This window comes from Gopherus flavomarginatus, chromosome 4, assembly GCF_025201925.1.
Source record: "Gopherus flavomarginatus isolate rGopFla2 chromosome 4, rGopFla2.mat.asm, whole genome shotgun sequence".
In the NCBI taxonomy this organism is placed as follows: Eukaryota; Metazoa; Chordata; order Testudines; family Testudinidae; genus Gopherus; species Gopherus flavomarginatus.
In genome coordinates, this window is record NC_066620.1 from 153,255,185 (window position 1) to 153,269,369 (window position 14,185).

General features: G+C 39.2%; 1 protein-coding gene across 2 annotated transcripts in view; it reads left to right on the plus strand.

Moving 5' to 3' along the window:
• The window catches only part of IBTK (inhibitor of Bruton tyrosine kinase), a 109,122-nt gene that overhangs the window by 23,248 nt on the left and 71,689 nt on the right, over positions 1 to 14,185 (plus strand). For both annotated transcript variants that reach the window (XR_007773972.1, XM_050950088.1), the window contains exons 9-13: positions 1,026 to 1,149; positions 5,769 to 5,946; positions 7,981 to 8,155; positions 9,397 to 10,002; positions 11,425 to 11,511. Coding sequence is in view for 1 of the 2 variants with exons in the window: in XM_050950088.1 (XP_050806045.1) it covers positions 1,026 to 1,149; positions 5,769 to 5,946; positions 7,981 to 8,155; positions 9,397 to 10,002; positions 11,425 to 11,511 (1,170 nt within the window). In the remaining variant the exon portion in view is untranslated. The remainder of the gene's footprint in view (positions 1 to 1,025; positions 1,150 to 5,768; positions 5,947 to 7,980; positions 8,156 to 9,396; positions 10,003 to 11,424; positions 11,512 to 14,185) is intronic.

The following is a 14,185-nucleotide window of genomic DNA, read 5'->3' on the forward strand; positions in this document are numbered from 1 at the left end:
TTTGCTGGTGGGGGATGGGTGGGCGGCAGTGTGTGGGCCAGGACCCCCGCTGATGCTGGGGAAGTGGAGAGAGGGTTGGTGGGGTGGGCAGGCTCCCTACCCAGCTCCAAATGGCATGTCCCTGCATCTCCTAGGGGGAGGGATGGCCAGGGGGGCTCCACATTGTGCTTCCGCCACATGCGCCAGCTCCCACTGGCCAGGAACCACAGACAGTGGGAGCTGCGGGGGAGCTGTGTGTGGGTGCGGGCAGAGCATGGAGCCCCCTGGGCCCCTCCACCTAGGAGCTGCAGGGACATGCCGATTGGAGCTGGGGAGGCCTCCCTTCTCTCTGAGACAAGTGCTATACCCCCCCCTTTGCACTCACTTCCACCACTGCAACCTCTGCCCTAGCCCTGAGCCTTCTCTCACACATCCATACTGCTGCTGCTGGCCCAGTTTAGTCATTGTGTAAAACCTTTGGGTGCCAGTCTGCCTACTGGGAAAGGCTAAGGGGAGTCTTTTTTACTTCTTTCTATCTGGGTGAGGTTGGTCTCATGGATCAGAACAAAAAGGAAAGATGAATTGATAACTAATTTTGTTGTTCTCATACTGTGCTGTGTGATGATTTTTTTCAGCAGAAGAAACTTTAAAAAAAAGTCTAATGTGCCCTAGCTGTACAAGACAGTGTAATTCTGTCCCGGAGTCTTGAGCTTGAGGATTATTTTCATATTTTTTGACATGTCCATCAGTTCTTTACAGGAGGAGGGTATTCTCCCTGTGGTGATGAAGATAACCTATTTTGAAGAATGGATGGACATGAGACAACTACTGTCTGTCTCAAGCCATGAGAATATTCTGTTTTTGAGGACTGGTAAATGTACCACAAGGGAAAATTAATCACAGTAACAAACTATGTATGTTACCATAGCTGCTTTTTAAAGTGATTCTCTAAATATAAAATCTCAATGTTTGTGACACTTCTATGTACATGTTAATGGATTTGTAGGAGAAATATTAATGTTATTGTTGCTTTTGTGTTCATTCAGACAGCTTAACCTAAAAAAGGTTCTTGTTAATGGGGGATATTTGGAATACAAGATGGATCCTCAACATCTCAAAGAAAATGGGGGTCAAAAGACTTGCATTCTTGCCCTGGATGAAGCTGGACGAGTAAGTTGTCTGCCTAATGTATTAATTATTTTGAAACAGGAGATATATTGAAGGGCCAGGCAAACTGAGAACAGAACCACAGTGTGACAATGCAGAAGAATTTACTAAAGCTTTCCATATTATAGCAACTCTTCCTAGGAACCCTCAAAGCATCCTCAGTTAGTTCATTGCAAGTTCTAAACTTATGGCACCATCTAGTGGTGGTTGTAAAGTTTTTGTTTAATGAAAATCCTGCATGGAAGAGAAATCTAAAATTGTGTTAGCACAAGAAGAATAAAGAGGATAGAACTGAACTGGTGTTCCTTTCTGCATTTTTCAGTCTTCATTTTTGCTACGTGACTGAGCTCTTTTTATAGGATAAAGCGGATTTTTGATAGGTGCATCTAGTCTTTCAAATTAGATGGTAATATTTTGTCAAATGGAGTTTATTTTGTCAAGATGTTCATATGTGTGCACATGCATGCTGTAAGCCACGTTACTTGTAAAGTTACTGTGCCTGTGGGATCCAGTGTGGCTGCAATATCTTCTAATTCCTAGAGACATTGGGTTGGCATAGCTCTGTTTATTTCAGTGGTATTATGCCAATTTACGCCAGAATGTGTGCAAATAAAATGGAAACTGGTAGTTTCGTGAGTATCAAGGTTGTCTTAGGCACGAACATCACAAATGACTGCTTGGAAGGAATGGGGACCCTCTCATGCTTTTCAGCACTGAATCGACATTTGGTCGTCTGGCCTTATCTCCCCTCTCCTCATGCAGTACTGAAGGAAAAGGAAACTTGCTGCACAGCTTCTTCCCTTGGTGACATTACCCAGGGTACAATCTGGACCGAAGAACAGCTGTATCCCCTCAGTTATCCAAGGCTTGGGTGAATTTTACAGTGCTTTGCTGTGAGAGCTACCACTTCTGGTCTGCTCGCACACAGCCTCTAGCATGTAATTTACTCTGTTATAATATATCAGTGCTGTTACCAGTCACTTTTGAATTACACTGTAGAGGAACACCAGCAAATTCCCAGTCCCAAACTTTCCCCAGAAATGTATGTCTTGTACTGCCTAGCTCTGCTGGACAATACAAGCTCATATAAAGTCTATAATTTTATTAATCGAAAATGATATGCACAAATCCTCTTATCTCAAATGGAGTTTCCCAAACACTTCAATCCGATCAATCGTACTGCTTCAGATAAAACAATAAAACAAATTTATTAACTATAGAAAGAGATTTTAAGTGATTACTAGTAATGAGGCATAAAAGTCATTATTGGTTACAAGAAAATAAGTTAGGTATTAGTTGCATATTGCTTTTAACAAGCTAAGTGAATTCAAAACATAGGTTTCTTTCAACACGTTTCAGCAAGCTTACTGATTGAATTTCTTGCAGTCAGGATCCCTCCCCCAATCTAATGTCACTTCATTTTTCTTCAGGTGGTGTTGATGCCATAGGTAGTGAGAAAGGAGAGAACTCAGGGCATCTAATCTCCCTTCTCATAGTTCTTTCTCTTCTTTAAGAAACATTTCCACCTGAGATTCTGGTGGCAAAAAGTCTGCGTAGATGGGAACCCCAAGCTGCTTTTTTTGTCAAGATGTAGATTTTTTTTTTCACCCACACACCCTCTTTCCTGCTAAAGAATGGTCACTTAAACATGAGATGGTTCATGTGATTCTTTTGACACCTGGCTGAGGTTTTGGTGAGTCTTTGGCTCTGGGATTTGTGACTGTTCCCCAGACTTGTAACATGTCTTAGTAATACCTTACAGAGGATTCTTATAACTTTACATACAGTGGTGCCACACATATTTTACTAGGACAATAATGATCAGCAAATTGAGTTTTTGAATGATACTTCACAAGCCATACTTTGTATAGAATTTATCATAGTCTTATAAAAGAGGTGAACATAGGGGTACAGATTGTCACACCCGCCCCTCTCCCCCACCTGCAGTTCTGTAAATCTGTCCTACTTTAAATGTGTTCCGGGGTAATCTTTGATCATAACCAAATCTCTGATTCTGCTTTGTAAGCTTGGCCTGTATAAAACAAAGCATTTGTGGGGCCACTGAGCAATCAAAGTGCTGAAGGAGCACTCAAGGAAGAGAAGGTTGTGAAGAAGTGATATGAATTCTTTGCGTTGATCTTCACTGAATTAAATGTGAGGGAGATTATTACAGCAAAGCCATTCTTTTGAATTGACAGATCTGAGGGACTGTCTCAGATGAGACGTCAACAGAGGTGGTTTTGGAACAAATTGATAAATGTAACAGTAATATGTAATAAGGACCAGATGGTATTCACCCAAGAGTTCTGATGTAACTCAAATATGAAATAGCAAAACTATTAACTGCAATATGAAACCTGTCACTTAAATCAGTCTCTGTACCAGATGACTGGATGTGAATGCTGAGTTTTATAAAAGGTTCCAGAGGCAATCCTGGCAATTACAAGTCAGTACCAGGCACATTGGTTACAACTATAGTAAAGAACAGATTTATCAGACACATAGATGACACAGTATGATTAGGAAGAGTCAACATGGTGTTTGTAAATGGAAATCATGTCTCACCAGTCTATTAGAGTTCTTTGAGGCAGTCTACAAGCACGTGGACAAGAATGATCCAGTTGATAATAGTGTACTTGGACTTCCAAAAAGCTTTTGACAAGGTTGAATGCCATAGGCTCTTAAGCAAAGTAAGCAGTCATAGAATAAGAAGGAAGGTGCTCTCATGGATCAGTAACTGGTTAAAAGGGTCATTTTTCACAAAGGAGAGAGAAAAATAGTGGGGTTCCCCCAAGGTTCTGTATTGATACCTGTGCTGTTCAACATATTAATAAATTATCTCAATAAAGGGGTGAACATTGAAGTGGCAAAATTTGAAGATGATACAAAATTGCTCAAAATAGATAAGTCCAGGGCTGACTGTGAACAGTTACAAAGGGATTTCACAAATGAGGGTAATTGAGCAACAAAATTGCAGATAAATTTCATGTTGATAAATGCAAAGTAATGTATATTGGAAAACATAATCCTAACTTTACATACAAAATGTTGGGTAGCTGTTCCCACTTAAGAAAGAGATCTTCCAGTCATTGTGGATAGTTCTCCGAAAACATCCGCTCAATGTGCAGTGGCAGTCAAGAAAGCTAGCAGAATGTTAGGAACAATTAGGAAGGGGATAGATAAGACAGAAAATAGCATAATGCCACTGTATAAATCCACGGGACAACCATATCTTTAATACAACTTACTGTTCTACTTGCCCTGTGTCAAAAAAGATACATTAGAGTTGGAAAACATGCAGAGAAGGGCAACAAAAATCATTAGGTATATGGAACAGCTTCCATATGAGGAGAGATTAAAAAATTGGGACTGGTCAGTTTTGAAAAGAGGCGACCAAGGGTAGATATGATAGAGATCTATAAAGTCATGAATGGTGTGGGGAAGGTGATGATAAGGAAGAGTTATTTATCCCTTCACATAACATAGGAACCAGAGGTCACCCAGTGAAATTAATGGGCAGAAAGTTTAACAAAAACGTGAAGAAGTACTTCTTCACACAACGCACAATCAACCTGTGAAACTCATTGCTAGGGGATATTGTGAAGGTGAAAACTATAATGGAGTTCAAAAAAGAATTAAAGAAGTTCATGGAGGATAGGTCCATCAGTGCTATTAGCCAAGATGGTCAGGGACGTTATCCTAAGCTCTGGGTGTCTGTAAGCCTCTGACTGCCAGAAGCTGGGATTAGATGACTGGATGTATCGCTCAATAATTGCCCTGGTCTGTTCATTTCCTGTGGAGCATCTGGCACTGGCTACTGTCAGAAGGCAGAATATTGGCCTAGAAGGCCATTGACTATACTGGATCATACCATTCTTAAGTTTTTATCTTCTTAAAGTTTAAAAAAGCATTGAGGTATTTTTGGTGGTGTTAGTCTGATTGTTAAAAACAGGCATATTGTGTGTGTTAGACTATCTTTGTTATTATAAAATAATAGATATCTTTTGAATGTCATATGATGTTAGAAGTAAAGGAACTAGAAGACAAATGTACCTAAATAACTAATAGGTGGAATCTACTTGATAGGAATTGCCCTCATTAAAGACTGTTATACTTCTGGTTCTCCTTGAACAAGATATTTCATTTGGGTTCTGTTGAAGTGCAAGAAGAAAGAAGGAAAGTACAGCTGGAATCCCAATTGCTTCATAATCTAGCTACTTCATAGTAATTACTTCAGTTTCCTGCTGCTTTATTCTAAAAATGCAGATAGCGACAGTAGACTCCTACCTTTTTAGAATGGTACTCGAAACTAACAATTGTAGTTAAGAACATCAAAACAAGGTAAGTTTATCTAGTAGAGAAGTGTTTAAAAAAAAAAGCCTTAATGGGCCAGTAACTTTTGATATACAAGCATCTTCCTTTACTGCTCACAGTGAAATAAGTCATTCATTCCAAATAAACTTGCATTGCTAAAAATTCATAATCTCCCCTCAGTTCCTCAATAATTTAGAGATGACATGTGCTTCTGGTTTAATAATGCTGTAGTGCACATCACTGTGAGTTGCTTTTTTCTGTAGGTTTCTAAATTCGCTAAACACTCCCCCCCCCCATTCATATTTTAGGTGTTTTGCTGGAAGTCATCCAACAGTCCTATGAAGCAGTGTCGATGGGTCTATGGCCGCCAAGTCTTCATGTCTGATGTTGCTTTAAATAGGAATGAAATAATGTTTGTCACACAGGATGGTGATGCCTTTACAGGAAAGTGGGTAGAAGGAGAGAAAAAAACTTCTGAAAGGAAAGGTTAGTTCATGGTTTTTATGGTATTTTTGAAAGTAAATTACTACATTTTACGACCTATTTCTAATTCAATAAATATCTTTACATTTCCTATCTCTCCTCTCCCACCCAATATTTGTAATTTTTTTCAGGTTTTGTATTGGGAGAGGGAGTTTTCACTTATTCAATCTGCCTGATCTATTAGTAGTATTTGATGGGCTATCTCTGCTTCCTTCATGACTGACAGATAAATAAAAGAAATAGGAGAGACTTCGCACTGTTCAGCTAGTTTAGTTTTTTGCTATTGTTTTTTGTTTGCCCCACCACGTTCAATTTAACTTGTCTCTCTCAGTTGTCAGTGACCTTCTGGTGCTCAAGCTGTATCCTGAATAACTCATGGTGAAAAGGGTCATAGGTGTCCAACATTTATTTGAATGTTAGTGATCCTGAAATGTACTGGATGTACAGCATTGGGAAACTAGGTCCTCCTGTCAGTAAGGAATGGATTCAAGTGAAAAGAGTAGGTGCTTCCTTACATTGCCCTGCTAGGGTAACTTAATCTTGTTTCATAGAGACTGCTAATATAGACCAGCAGGTAGTTTGTGGGGGAGGGATAGCTCAGTGGTTTGAGCATTGGCCCAGGGTTGTGAGTTCAGTCCTTGAGGGGGCCACTTAAGAATCTGGGGCAAAATCAGTACTTGGTCCTGCTAGTGAAGGTAGGAGGCTGGGCTCAATGACACTTCAGGGTCCCTTCCAGTTCTGTGAGATAGGTATATCTTTATTTATTTATTTTTCAGTTTCCAAAACAATTCAGTCCTTGTATTCGTAGCTGAATCTAATGACTAAGGGTCCCAGTTTTAGGAAGTGGTTTGTTTTTTGTAATTGGAAACACCTGTTCCATAGGAATTGGTTGAAAAAATCAGCCCTGTTTACATGGACCAACTGAAAGTCCACAGATGGTAACTGCTTTGTCCCCGCCAAGCTGGGTGGGTTTGGATTTTTATGGCCTGTGGATGAATGGCCATATCACATTTCCAGGACCTTAATTTCCAATTTATAATTTCAATTTTAAGCCTCCAGTCTTGCATTCCTTCATTGCAAAGTCTTTCCTTCCCTTCTCAAAACTCTGAGTTAACCCATCCGTTTTCCTTTTTTGCTTCTCTACTTTCCAAGAAGGTCACATGTCATATTTATTCTTCCTTCTCATCTCTGTTCTCCTAGCCCTGTAAAATGTCAGAACAAGGGAATCTGTTTAATTTGGACCTTCCACATAGCAATGTATGGTGCGCTGGTCTTACAATTCCATAATGCACTAAAATGTCTTTATTCTTGAAAGATGTTGAACTAAAGACCTTTGTAGTCTTGGGTTCACTCGCCCTGTCCTTGTGCTGGACTGGTGACCTTATAAAGGTAGAAAGATTTTTGGACAGGCAGAAGGATTTTCATTTTGTTTATTGCTTATTAATAGTGTTCTCCACATTCTGCCTATGACTACAGTTTAAGCAGCACATAATTTTAATATCTTTTTAAGCAGAAATGGAAAGAAATATCTTGGTAATATTTCCCAGTGTTCATTATTCAGAATTCACCTGACATAAATTTTATAATGAATAAAATTTTTGTTTTGAAATTTTCCAAATTGAAGATATACCATGAAAATACTAAAGGGACACTTTGTGTTCTATATCTTACTTATGTTGTAACTGAAGTACAATAGAAAAAGCAGAGTATGCTTCATTTAATCCATAGCCATGCCATCTTACATATATCGCCACATCTCGCAAAATGAGGAGGTTTGAGTTAGATGAGTACTCATTGGGTGGGAGATCTCCCAAGTCTAGGGATCAGAATCGAGGTAGGCTTATCTCTTTAGGCGTGCCGTTCCTGATTGAAGTGAACGCTGTTTGGGCCAGAGTCTTCATTCTGATCTCAGTTGTAACTCTGTTGACCTCAACTCAGTGGACTCACACTAGTAATTAATTTTGTCCTTTGTTTTATCAGTTAAATCTTAATTAGTTTGACCCTTCCATTGTTTTCCAACATCTCTTTTTTTAACAGAGGTTGTATCAAGTCTTCAGAATTCCTCATATGATGTGTCTTGTCACTATGATACAAACAGTGTATATGAAAGAATTCGACTTGAGAAGCTTGCTTTTGTCCACAGAGCTGTTAGTGTTACCACAGATCCTAATGGATGTAACTTTGCTGTTTTACAGTCAGATCCTAAAACAAGGTATATTTCAGATATCTATGGCTCTAACTTCAATTGCTGAAAATACTGAGGGGGATGTGGGTGTAAAACATTTTTCTGTTCCATTAACAGTCTTGTTGTGTCTTCAGTTTCAATCAAAATTTCTACTTTACAGAGAACCATCTTTGGCTACTGCAGAGATCATAGTAAATATAGTCATTTGGCTTAGTACTTATTTGTAGACAACCATGTAGAGGTTGTTTAGGCAAAAAGCCATTAGGGAACGTCTACACTAGGAACTTTGCAGTGTAGACACATATTACAGTGACAGAAGGGTTCTTCTGTTGCTGTAGTGAATCCATCTCTCTGAGATGGCAGTAACTATGTTGACAAAATAATTCTTTCATTGGTCTAGCCACAGTGTACACAGTGCTTAGGTCAGTTTTAACTATGTTTTAGAGATGTGATTTTTTTTTTTTTTTTCCCCCACCGCGCACCCCCGCCCCTGAGCTACATAGGTAGACCTAGCCAAGTTTTGGGTGTAGACCAGCCCTTAGTTTATACAAAGGCAAAATGTTCAAGCCAAACACTTTTATAATCAAGTCCCTTTTAAAACCTACCTTCTCATGTACTTTAATTCTCCATTCCATAAAGTGTCATAGAAATCCTTCTTAACATATAGGTTCCTTATTTCTCAGAGATGCCCTGTAATACAAGAAACTGAAAGGCAGAAATAATCTGTTTTTTAAATTAAACAAAAACTTAAATCTTTGAAATAAAGTTGGAGTAAATGAAACATTGAAAGATGCACTGCTCCTTGCACTCTCATATTAGATTTTTAGACTATTTAGCATATTGTTTAACACGAATTTTTGTTTTGGACTTCAGTATGCAGCATGTCAAGGATTCTTACATTTCTGAGTTACTTTAAGCACTTCTTTTCAGGAAAAATGACATGGGTAGCATGCAAAGTAGTAACACTGCTGATAACTTCATACAAAAATGTCTGGCTTAATATTTATGAAGAGAAAAATGTGATATTTATTTGGTGCTTTAGAAAAATGTCACAGGAGATGTATGTATATGTAATATTGCATAATAATATCTAGCTTTTATATAGCACTTTTCATCAGTTTAGGAATTTGCTCTGTATTAAAGAATACAATGAAACTTTGAATAGTAATGTAGAATAGCCAAAAATGTAGGTTCTTCATTTAAAAAAAAACCCTTCATGATAGAATTTTAAATTCTACCAAATAAGAAATAACTATTTGTCTTTGTAGCCTATATGAAATTCCAAGTGTGTCATCATCAAGTTTTGTTGAGGATTTTGGCAAATTGTTAGGGGAAACAGATGAAATGGACAACATCCATGATGTGACTTTTCAGATTGGCACTAGGATGATCCCTGCACACAAGTACATCTTGGCCACGCGTTCTGACTTCTTCAGGAAGCTGTTCGTTTCAGATGACAATCGACTAGACTCTCCAGATGTCTATCGTAAAGATGAAGATGCTGTAGGATGTGATCTCTTTATGATAGATAAGGTTCATCAAGATTTGTTTACATACCTTCTGCAGTTCATATACATGGACACTTGTGATCTTTTGACTCATGGTTACAAACCAAGAATGTTGTATAAGGAAAACACAGAAGACTATCAAGATACCCTAATTTCTAACCTTAATAAAATGAGTTTCAGTGGAGATGTTAATGGAAAGTCTGCGTTTGAGGTTTACAGAAGTAATCAAGTGCATGTAGTAAATCAAAGAGAGAACAACAAACCCAAGTCTTCTAAAAAAGGCAGAGTTGTTGGTGAAGATGTCAACCCCATAAAAATGTTGCAAGGTGTTGCAAAGAAATTTGGTCTCAGCAATTTAAGCATAAGGTGTGTTACAATTTTTTCTTTGTCAGCATCCACTTTCGTTGGTGCTTGCTTTTTCTTCCTTTCTGACCATATATAAGCTTGTCTAGAAAATGGAAGAGTTTTAACTACCAGTTAAACTACTATATCAGTGTAGTTTGGGCTGACATAATTCCCAGTTTGTTTCTATTTGCCACTTCCCCACATTTCACAGACCCACAGCACCTCTTAAAAGGAGCTTATGAGGTCAGATTATTCTGACACTTCTCTAAGAGAAAGTGTTAGCAACCCTTAAGTAATGCAACTGAGGGTTCTGTGAAAAAAGAGAATTATGAGATTGCTCTTCAACTAAAGCAATGTGTTACCAACTGAACCACTAGGCCTTCTCTGGTGCAGGAAGTTCTGTACATCAGCACTAGACTCATCTTAATCCTATCCTGGGACACTTGTACAAGATCTATACATTCTACTCTGTTTTGAGATGAGAACTTCCTGTGTTTGAGTTTAGATGCAAATAATGTAGCTTTCCAGATTACTTCTTGCCTCAGACTGAGCCATATGTTTTGTCCTTTCTGTGATGCATATAAAGTCATGGCTCTCATCTGTGGTTGATGCTGGTCTTTGCATGGGTGACGCTGCAGACTTTGCATTAAACAATATGAAGCAAAGAACTGGAACCCTGTTAACTGATGTCTTGTGTTTCTGATAATATTACAAGATGAAACCAGGGGAGCTGAGATTGAACATCTCTGCTATTGTACACATTTCTGCATGATACTGTTTTTCTGTCTTGTGTCTCTCTGTACCATCATGAAAAGGATTGAGGACAGTAAATCCTTGTAAACCAATTCCCCCCACTCCTGTATTTTTAACATACTACTTTGTTCAACTTTCTCAGCCATTCTGTGGTGGTCATAAAAAGGAAGCAATTAGCACAGCTGGGTGCACATAAAAGAACAGCCAGGGCAGAGCCCAGACATTTTACAAGCAAAAATGTCCCTCAGCCTTCTAATAAAGCTACCATTTGTGTTTTCCCAATTTACAAATTAATCCTCATAGCATATCTCTAACACTATACATCTCTCGCCACTCAGGGTAATCAATATCTCAAAGTGTGGCCCAGAAGGAGCAAACACTATGTGGATGGCTGAGCCTACTCTGATATAGCCCACCTGTCACTTGGACCAGGATAAATAAATAGGAGTAATTAAGTAGTAGAGGGAAGTCTAGCAATCCATTTTCATATACCTTTCATATCTATGCTGAAGCATCTATCAGTTTCTTAATAGACTTCCTAGGTTTCTGTGATGTGAATTTGTTGTCCTTTCATTTATGGTCACAATGTTACACTGAGTGGTACTAAATTTCAAACCTATTTTTCCTTATCAATGTAGCTATTATCAGTAATATATAATAGTTGACGTTTGTAATATTTATGCTTTACAGATTGGATGGAGTTAAACTAGAAAATGGAAAAATTAATGTTGTCAACAGGAAAAATGGAAACAAACCAAAGTTTAACCCCCAAAAATGGTAAGTTTTTTTTTTTAAATCTTGCTATGTCAAGTCTCTGTGTATCTGACTTTATTTTTTAGTACCTATCACTTCATTTTGAAACAAGTAGACACTAAGCAGATGCAGCCAAAATTTTGTAAACTGAAATTTTCTGCAGCCTCTTATTGTGTGGGGTCTGTGTTTGTGTATTTCACAGTTAATGGTCGTTGGAGAGAGATGCTTTGTATTTACCTGTACACGCTTTTGTAGTCAGAGATACTGGAGTAGTACTCTGAACCAGATCTCAACGATTGTGTTTGTTGTGCAGTCACATTTTCCATGGCTTCATTTATATTATAGAATAGTAATGTCAGAAAAAAACTTGTGACTTTTCCAGTCTGACACGATCTGTCTGTTGCAGGACTACACTTTGTTATTCCTACTAAAGCCATGTAGATTTTGACTTCTGCAATTAGAAATTTACAAGGTTGCTTAATGAGAAGAGTCTCTGAAATATTTTTCCAGGAGGGGAAATTACCTGAATTTTTACCCTACTGCTATTTATATCTGAATTACTTGGTCCTGTTTTGATGGTTACAATAGTACTAAAGCTTAATTCTTTAACTTAGGTTGGAATAGGCTATACTTAGGGCCCAACAAATTTAACAGCAGTGAAAAATGTGTCATGGACCATGAAATAAGCCCTTCCCTGTGAAATCTGATCTTCCCCATGCTGCTGGGAGTGCCCCAGCCCGGGGGCTCCTAGATGCAAGTCCCAGACTTGTCCTTCCTCTGCATGGCTTTTCTAGGTGGGGAGGAGAGGCTTAGACCCACCTCTGAGTGCCTCCGCCTGCTGCAGGAAGCTCTGGGGATGGACCACAGCGTTGGAGGTTCCTGCAGCCGGAGGAGACTTGGTGAGGTGGGTTTGCTCTCCCCAATGCTTCTGGGAATGCCTCAACTGGAGGCTCCTAGCTGAGAATTCTGCTGGGCTGAGGGGGGCAGGACTTGTTCTTTCCCTGCATGGCTGTTCTTGAGGAGGACATCAAACCCACCTCTGGGTACCTTCCCCTACTATAGGAAGCTCTGGGACTGGACAGGAGCTCAGCGATTCCTGCAGCTGGAGGAGGCGGGTCCAATCTCCCCTGTGTTGTGGGTGCCCTAGCAAGGGGCTGCTAGTCACAGCCAGCTGGGGAGGGACAGGACTTCCTCTTAAGCAAAAGCAGTCCTGCAGGGAATCTCTCCAGGTCCAGGTAGCTCTGCCCCCCTTGCTTCCTGTCTGTCATTTTGCAGCTGCAGGAGAGCGGGGTCATTGTACAGAGAACTGCTCCGCCCCCTCCAGATGCAATTATTAGCTTGTTTCAATAAAAATAGAAAGATGAAGAACTTGAGAGAATTTTTTGATTGACACTTTACAGCAGTGAGTCGCACTCAGGACTCAACTCACTGACTGGTAGATATGAACAGTGGGGTGATTTTGTAGAATAATGATCTCAATTGGCATCCTACCGGAAGACAGGTGAAATTACAAGTTTAAAATGAGAGTCCAAAGTAAGTAAATAACAGTCTAAAATCATTACTATAGCGGATCATGTGAAAGAATTTGGCTTCCAAATTCTACACGCTGATGGTGACAAACTATTTTGTACAGGCTGCAATGTTTTGTTAGATCACACGTCAGGCAACGGTTCAGCACCACTTAGACTTGGAAACCCATCAAGGCAGAAAGAGGGCTTTGGGTAGTGCATTGCTGGTAAACGAAAAGTTAAAAAAAAATTCATCTCTTTTTAAGAAGATGACAGAGAGCTCTGAGACCCATCGTTAGCTAGAATGGAACTTGTGGATGCATTTGCAAATGCTTATCTCCCGTTGGGAAAAACTTGATCGCCTAAAATGCCGTTTGCTTACCAACTGCAAATAAGTTTCAACAGGACTACCTTCCAAAGGTTTTTGCTACACATTTTGAGGAGGCGAAGTATCAAATTAACTCATATGAGTCTTTTGCAGTTATTTTGGATGAGTCCACAGTTGAGCAAGACAACTATGTACTGCATGTTCTGTTTGATTTGATTTCTGACAAGGCAAAAGATATACAGACAGAAAAGCTAACGGTGCTCGCCAACTGCGTTTACTTTAATGCTGTTAACTATGCTAGAGTTTCTCAAGCGATGATTAAAACCATTTCAAGATATGGTGTGAATTTTGTCAAAGTATCTGTTTAAGAAGTGAAAATGCAACTTACATGATGAAATCTTTCAAATCTGTTCTCCAAAGTCTAATGCCAAATGCTTTCCATATTACATGTAATGCACATATAATTTGTCTCGTCAGGGAGCTGTGGAGATGTGAGTTAGGTAAAGTTGATAAACTGGTCAGCTACATTAAAATATCTTTAAATGCTGCCCTGGCCGCAAACTGTGATACAGGCAGCACATTGCGCCAATGACTGAAATCAGCAAACAAAAAATTGAACTTTCCCCAGAGCTGGTAATTACTTGTTGAAATTCCTGATTTGAGGCTGTACAATACCATGCAGCTCACCTGATGTACTACTCTGAGTTCATCTCAGAAGAGCTCACACTGACACCGAAAATGCAGGTTTTAACAGAACTTTCAACTCTTTCTAAACAGTGCTTAGCTGAATGAGGCAGTTCAGTTCGTTGCCAAGAATGCCACAGGACTGATGGATTTAATCACTTGGTTGGAATCTTGACAT